Source organism: Sinocyclocheilus anshuiensis, unplaced genomic scaffold, assembly GCF_001515605.1.
Source record: "Sinocyclocheilus anshuiensis isolate Anshui unplaced genomic scaffold, SAMN03320099.WGS_v1.1 scaffold1003, whole genome shotgun sequence".
NCBI lineage: Eukaryota > Metazoa > Chordata > Actinopteri > Cypriniformes > Cyprinidae > Sinocyclocheilus > Sinocyclocheilus anshuiensis.
The window spans coordinates 1,801,182-1,808,732 of record NW_015542495.1 but is presented as its reverse complement, the minus strand read 5'-3'; the positions used below and the strand labels follow the sequence as shown (position 1 = coordinate 1,808,732).

General features: G+C 38.2%; 1 protein-coding gene across 4 annotated transcripts in view; it reads left to right on the top strand.

The window, feature by feature from the left end:
• The first annotated feature begins 842 nt into the window (after positions 1 to 842).
• LOC107694186 (src substrate cortactin-like) overlaps positions 843 to 7,551 on the top strand; it is a 9,150-nt gene continuing 2,441 nt past the window's right edge. The window contains exons 1-9 of one of the 4 annotated variants that reach the window (XM_016493823.1): positions 843 to 974; positions 1,600 to 1,683; positions 1,810 to 1,883; positions 3,121 to 3,250; positions 6,244 to 6,354; positions 6,442 to 6,496; positions 6,606 to 6,716; positions 6,809 to 6,919; positions 7,043 to 7,153. In XM_016493823.1, coding sequence (XP_016349309.1) covers positions 1,600 to 1,683; positions 1,810 to 1,883; positions 3,121 to 3,250; positions 6,244 to 6,354; positions 6,442 to 6,496; positions 6,606 to 6,716; positions 6,809 to 6,919; positions 7,043 to 7,153 — 787 coding nt within the window. In that variant the 5' untranslated portion in view covers positions 843 to 974. Of the gene's footprint in view, positions 975 to 1,599; positions 1,684 to 1,809; positions 1,884 to 2,398; positions 2,513 to 2,638; positions 2,713 to 3,120; positions 3,251 to 3,805; positions 3,947 to 4,574; positions 4,659 to 4,784; positions 4,859 to 5,286; positions 5,417 to 6,243; positions 6,355 to 6,441; positions 6,497 to 6,605; positions 6,717 to 6,808; positions 6,920 to 7,042; positions 7,154 to 7,551 lie in introns of those variants that run through there. The other 3 variants (XM_016493822.1, XM_016493821.1, XM_016493824.1) reach the window with 3 other exon arrangements.

Below are 7,551 nucleotides of genomic sequence, written 5' to 3'. Positions count from 1 at the left end.
TAGCTTTGCGGGTAGGTTTCTTGAATCATTGCAGACGTTGCCACAGTTCTTCTGGATTTACTCTCTCAGTTTGTTCTGTTTCTTCATGTCATTCCAGACAGACTGGATGATGATCAGATCAGATCTCTGTGTGGAGCACTGGCTGCTGTCAGACTTCTTGTGCAAACAAAAATCTCACTGGATTATTACAATGAATGGCAAAATGAATGTTTGGAAATGTGAACTGATATTTCCTACTGACACACTACAGCAAAAGATAGAAATTACTGACTTCAAACCATTTTTTAGCTGGTGAAAATACTAGTGTTCTAATCATTTTGGCCACCACTGTAAATGAAAATAAATCCCAAATTAGACTGGGGATTCTACTTTTCTAAAGTAGCATTGAAATTAGCATCGAAAAGGATCCCCACACATCCAGAGATGAGGACAAGGTCATAGAGACTGGGCTGACTTCATAAAGCAATTTAAAAACGCACTAGCAAACTTACCAATGGTGAAAACTAACCACAATGCTTCACCAACCACTCCAAACAACAGTGATCGTCTACCAGTGGTCTAGCAACCACCCAAAACATCCTAGCAAATGCGCAAAACGACCCCAACCATCCAGGAAAGCAACCACCTATGGTTCAGAATCTGTTCAGAATCTTGTATTTATGAAATTTTGTGTTTGCAAACACAAAATTTCATAAATACAAGAATCATAATGCTTATATTACATATTAATTAGTCTGTGTTTTGAGGTATTTGGACCAACTAAAAAAATGAAGATGAGTATTTTAGTGTATTTCTATGCTTTAACGGGTCAACAATGCACAGTTAGGACTCAGCTGCGCGTGAAGGCGTGTCCGCCGCTTCTTCTTCTGCAGTCAGTCATTCGAGCGCAGGTCTGATCTCCCCCTGTGTCGCCTCACCCTGACACTGAAATTAACATTTATCGGACAAAACGCCGAGGAAAAAAGCATTAAAACGTGAGTAACCATTGTTATCTGCTCATATTGTTAATAACGATGAATCAAGAAAAACGCATCTACTTTTAATCAGGAAGTGGTTGATACAACGCAAGTTGCCAAAACTTTTTCGTTTCAGGAAGTCAAAGTTATATATTTCTGTACATTATCTGTACGTTACTGTGCTTGCATTACAGTGTTCATGGTCTTGATTGTTGTTGAAATTAAAGTGTGAAGCTTTTTAGTCGTGAACGTGTAAACATTTCCATCTGACGTTCTAGAAAAATGAGGAACTTGCAAAGTGCATTAACACTTGTTTTGTTTATGAAGACATTCTAGGTATTCTAGATTTCCATAAAAATCTAAAAGATGTGGAATTACTTAAAAATATGTAGAATTACAACTTCAAGCTGTGATCCTGATGTTTTACTCTCTTGATGACACAGCAGAGCAGTTGTAAAATAGTCAATTTGCAAGTTTACTACAAGATGATTAGAATCAGTCACTTAGTGATACATTTATTCATGCATCATACTGTATCCGTAAATATTTGTTATGTTTATTGATGCATTTTGAGCATAATGCATTCAATACTCTGTATAGTTTTGTAACGAGCCATGACATCTTTGCTTGTCTCTTTCTACAGATGTGGAAATCTGTGGTGGGACATGATGTTAATGTGAAGGTCGAATCGGAGGGGGACGACTGGGAAACAGATCCGAATTTTGAGGTAAGCAGACCTGAAAATAAATGCAAGGTGCTAATCTAAATGAGTTGTTTAGAGGTAGGTTTTCTTAAAACATAACACATTTTATTATTTATTATTGTATAAATGAAAATGTGTCTGTGTTATCAGAATGATGTATCAGAGCAGGAGCAGAGATGGGGTTCCAGAACCATAGAAGGATCAGGTCGAAAAGAACACATCAGGTAACAGTTAGAGATGCTACATGTTATAGAAAAGTTGAATAGATCTACAGATTTGAGATAGTATAATAATATAGCAGGTTGGTTTAATGGCACCATGTTGCATTGAACTGAAAGCACTGCTAAAAAGAGTGACTCTCTGCAGAGAGGAAATAGGAAGTAGAAATGCTGCCGACATGAGTTGCATTTCCAAATATGGACTGATCATTTCAAGCCTACATCATGTCAGAAGCGGAATAAGATGTTGCACTGACACACTGCATTTTAAATATAAGATACATCTGTATTATTTACAGTAATAATGTTAAAAAATATAAATGAGAAGCACCATAAACAAGTGCAAAGAGTTGAGTGCATAACAAAAGTGCCATTACATTCCATGGTAATATGCAGATTAGAATCAGTCACTTAGTGATACATTTATTCATGCATCATACTGTATCCGTAAATATTTGTTATGTTTATTGATGCATTTTGAGCATAATGCATTCAATACTCTGTATAGTTTTGTAACGAGCCATGACATCTTTGCTTGTCTCTTTCTACAGATGTGGAAATCTGTGGTGGGACATGATGTTAATGTGAAGGTCGAATCGGAGGGGGACGACTGGGAAACAGATCCGAATTTTGAGGTAAGCAGACCTGAAAATAAATGCAAGGTGCTAATCTAAATGAGTTGTTTAGAGGTAGGTTTTCTTAAAACATAACACATTTTATTATTTATTATTGTATAAATGAAAATGTGTCTGTGTTATCAGAATGATGTATCAGAGCAGGAGCAGAGATGGGGTTCCAGAACCATAGAAGGATCAGGTCGAAAAGAACACATCAGGTAACAGTTAGAGATGCTACATGTTATAGAAAAGTTGAATAGATCTACAGATTTGAGATAGTATAATAATATAGCAGGTTGGTTTAATGGCACCATGTTGCATTGAACTGAAAGCACTGCTAAAAAGAGTGACTGTCTGCAGAGAGGAAATAGGAAGTAGAAATGCTGCCGACATGAGTTGCATTTCCAAATATGGACTGATCATTTCAAGCCTACATCATGTCAGAATCTGAATAAGATGTTGCACTGACACACTGCATTTTAAATATAAGATACATCTGTATTATTTACAGTAATAATGTTAAAAAATATAAATGCAAAGAGTTGAGTGCATAACAAAAGTGCCATTACATTCCATGGTAATATGCAGCATGTAGTAACATGCAATGTGCCTGTGTTTGTGTGTAGCATTGCAGAGCTCAGGCAGAATGTGTCTCGGGAACACGAGGTGGTTAAAAAGAAAGAGCTGGACCAGGGCCCTAAAGCCTCTTACGGCTATGGAGGGAAATTTGGAGTTGAGAAAGACAGAATGGACAAGGTTAGACTTAAAAGAACAGGCTGCTGGGTTTGAAAGTCACTTCTATGTGAACTGTGCTTCATATATAGCTACACTGTAGACAATATACCTCTCTTTTTGCCCACTAAATTCACTAATGAGAACCATAGACTGTATGAAAACATGGACGTAGTGTCCGTGACGCCACCCGTAGATTTCTGAACAGCGTTTTTGAAGCTCAGAGTGGGTGGAGCCGGCCATCGCCATCTTGGCTGCGCGTCACTCCCGGATAATCACAACAGTGATTGTCTACCAGTGGTCTAACAACCACCCAAAACATCCTAGAAACGACCCAAAACGCAACCATCCACCAAAGAACCACCACAGCAACCCCCTTTGGTTCACATCTGACCCAAACATAACATTTTATATTTCATAAATAAACACAAGAATCATAAAAATGCAATACTACTTATATTACATATTAATTAATTCGTATTTTGAGGCATTTGGACCAAACATAAAATTAAGATGAGTATTTCAGAGTGTTTTTGTGCTTTAATTTAACCGCTCAGAAATGCACAGGTGGTTCTCAGCTGCGCGTGAGCGCGTGCCCGACGCCTCTTCTCCTGCAGTAAGCGGCGCGCATTCTGATCTGCCGTTTGTCTCGCGCTGACGCTGATACTAATACTTAAAGACAAAAAGACGGAGGAAAAAGAAGAAAAAAAGCATTAAAACGTGAGTGGCCATTGTTATCTGCTTATATTGTTAATACGATTCATACAGAAAAACGCAATGAATTTTAATCAGGAAGTGGTTGATGTATCGTGCGAGTTGCCAAAACTTTTTTCGTTGCAGGAAGTCAAATTTATACATTTCTGTACATTATCTGTAACTTTGCTGTGCTTGCATTACAGTTATGGTCTTGATTATTGTTGAAATTAAAGTGTAAAGTTTGTTTTTAGTCGTGAACTTGTACAGAATTCCGTCTGATGCTCTAGAAAAATGAGGAACTTGCAAAGTGCATTAACACTTGTTTTGTTTATGAAGACATTCTAGGTATTCTAGATTTCCATAAAAATCTAAAAGATGTGGAATTACTTAAAAATATGTAGAATTACAACTTCAAGCTGTGATCCTGATGTTTTACTCTCTTGATGACACAGCAGAGCAGTTGTAAAATAGTCAATTTGCAAGTTTACTACAAGATGATTAGAATCAGTCACTTAGTGATACATTTATTCATGCATCATACTGTATCCGTAAATATTTGTTATGTTTATTGATGCATTTTGAGCATAATGCATTCAATACTCTGTATAGTTTTGTAACGAGCCATGACATCTTTGCTTGTCTCTTTCTACAGATGTGGAAATCTGTGGTGGGACATGATGTTAATGTGAAGGTCGAATCGGAGGGGGACGACTGGGAAACAGATCCGAATTTTGAGGTAAGCAGACCTGAAAATAAATGCAAGGTGCTAATCTAAATGAGTTGTTTAGAGGTAGGTTTTCTTAAAACATAACACATTTTATTATTTATTATTGTATAAATGAAAATGTGTCTGTGTTATCAGAATGATGTATCAGAGCAGGAGCAGAGATGGGGTTCCAGAACCATAGAAGGATCAGGTCGAAAAGAACACATCAGGTAACAGTTAGAGATGCTACATGTTATAGAAAAGTTGAATAGATCTACAGATTTGAGATAGTATAATAATATAGCAGGTTGGTTTAATGGCACCATGTTGCATTGAACTGAAAGCACTGCTAAAAAGAGTGACTCTCTGCAGAGAGGAAATAGGAAGTAGAAATGCTGCCGACATGAGTTGCATTTCCAAATATGGACTGATCATTTCAAGCCTACATCATGTCAGAATCTGAATAAGATGTTGCACTGACACACTGCATTTTAAATATAAGATACATCTGTATTATTTACAGTAATAATGTTAAAAAATATAAATGAGAAGCACCATAAACAAGTGCAAAGAGTTGAGTGCATAACAAAAGTGCCATTACATTCCATGGTAATATGCAGCATGTAGTAACATGCAATGTGCCTGTGTTTGTGTGTAGCATTGCAGAGCTCAGGCAGAATGTGTCTCGGGAACACGAGGTGGTTAAAAAGAAAGAGCTGGACCAGGGCCCTAAAGCCTCTTACGGCTATGGAGGGAAATTTGGAGTTGAGAAAGACAGAATGGACAAGGTTAGACTTAAAAGAACAGGCTGCTGGGTTTGAAAGTCACTTCTATGTGAACTGTGCTTCATATATAGCTACACTGTAGACAATATACCTCTCTTTTTGCCCACTAAATTCACTAATGAGAACCATAGACTGTATGAAAACATGGACGTAGTGTCCGTGACGCCACCCGTAGATTTCTGAACAGCGTTTTTGAAGCTCAGAGTGGGTGGAGCCGGCCATCGCCATCTTGGCTGCGCGTCACTCCCGGATAATCGAAAATGGGCAAAGGGGCGGGAGCTGGTTGCTGAAACCACGCCCACCTAGCTCGACCGTGGTGACAGCAGCGGCAATCCACCTGTCACTCAAGTGGCCACGCCCTTAATTATGCAGAACTTTAAGGCTTAATATAATTTAAACGGATGAGTTATAAAAAAATTCACCCCCCTCACAGTTGTCATGAAGGGCAAAATTAGCTATATACACCAAAAACGCTTTTTGTACCAGGCTGTAAACATACTTTTTTCTGCTGTAAAGTTGGGCATTTTAACATGGGGAGGCTATGGGAATGAATCCCTTTTGGAGCCAGCCTCTAGCGGTCAGTCGATGAATTGCAGCTTTAGTCACTTCCGTGTTGGTTTCACGAGAGAGACCGGACGGTTGCCGCTTGATGAGAACGCACCTTACGTCTAAAACGTCTAAAACTCTCCACAGGAGTGCAAACTCTGCATATATGAATATTCAAGCTTGCTGTTTAAAAACACATTGCACCAGGTTTGATGTCAGTGACACCAATCACTATTTGTTGGATGGTTTTAATTAAAAGAAAACGATGTGTTGAATTTTCCCAGGGTGCTTTAGGGCACAGCTATGTGGCAGAGGTAGAAAAGCACTCATCCCAGACAGATGCAGCGAAGGGTTTCGGTGGAAAATTTGGTGTACAGAAGGACCGTGTGGACAAGGTTAGAAACTCTCTCATGTGATTGTATAATATAAATACATGAATTGATATTTTATTTTCTTTGCCTTTTATCACTGATTTATCACAGTCTGCCATGAACTATGAGTATAAGGGTGAGGTACAGCAGCATGCATCTCAGAAAGGTACTTTTCAAACATGTCAAATCCAGAAGTTCAGGCATCTATGTTCTATGCATCATCTTCTCTATTTTTCTGTGCTTCATATAACAATCACTTCTTTACTGTTCATAAGATCATGCTAAAGGTTTTGGTGGCAAGTATGGTGTGCAGAAAGAAAGGGTTGACAAGGCCGCAGTTGGTTACGATTATAAAGGCGAGACTGAGAAACACCAGTCACAGAAAGGTCTGCATCCTGGTCCTCAATCCATGTTTTGGTCTCATTTTGGTGGATGAATAGTTTATAAAGCAAAATTCTGTTTTCTGAACATCTCGCAGACTACGCAAAAGGCTTCGGGGGGAAATACGGTGTGGAAAAAGAAAAGGTTGACAAGGCTGCTCTGGGTTACGACTACAAAGGAGAAACAGAGAAACATCAGTCACAGAAAGGTCATTTCAGTCAATCTCTGCTGTTATATGGACCAACATCTTGGTCCTCGATCCTTATATTTGCCTCCTTTTGGTGGAGGAATAGTTTATAAAGTATAATTCTGTTTTCTAAACATCTCGCAGACTACGCAAAAGGCTTCGGGGGAAAATACGGAGTGGAAAAAGAAAAGGTTGACAAGGCTGCTTTGGGTTATGACTATAAAGGAGAAACAGAGAAACATCAGTCACAGAAAGGTACCATAAATATTCCCTGAGATCACTTGACTAATGGAAAACTCTTTCAAAACCCACCTTCATATTTATTCTGATGTGTTTTTTGCCGCATGAGCTGCATTAGCGTCACATCACCCGGTATCTATTTCTGAACGTACAGGTGCATCTCAATAAATTAGAATGTCATGGAAAAGTTCATTTATTTCAGTAATTCAACTCAAATTGTGAAACTCGTGTATTAAATACATTCAATGCACACAGACTGAAGTAGTTTAAGTCTATGGTTCTTTTAATTGTGATGATTTTGGCTCACATTTAACAAAAACCCACCAATTCACTATCTCAACAAATTAGAATACTTCATAAGACCAATAAAAAAAAACATTTTTAGTGAATTGTTGGCCTTCTGGAAAGTATGT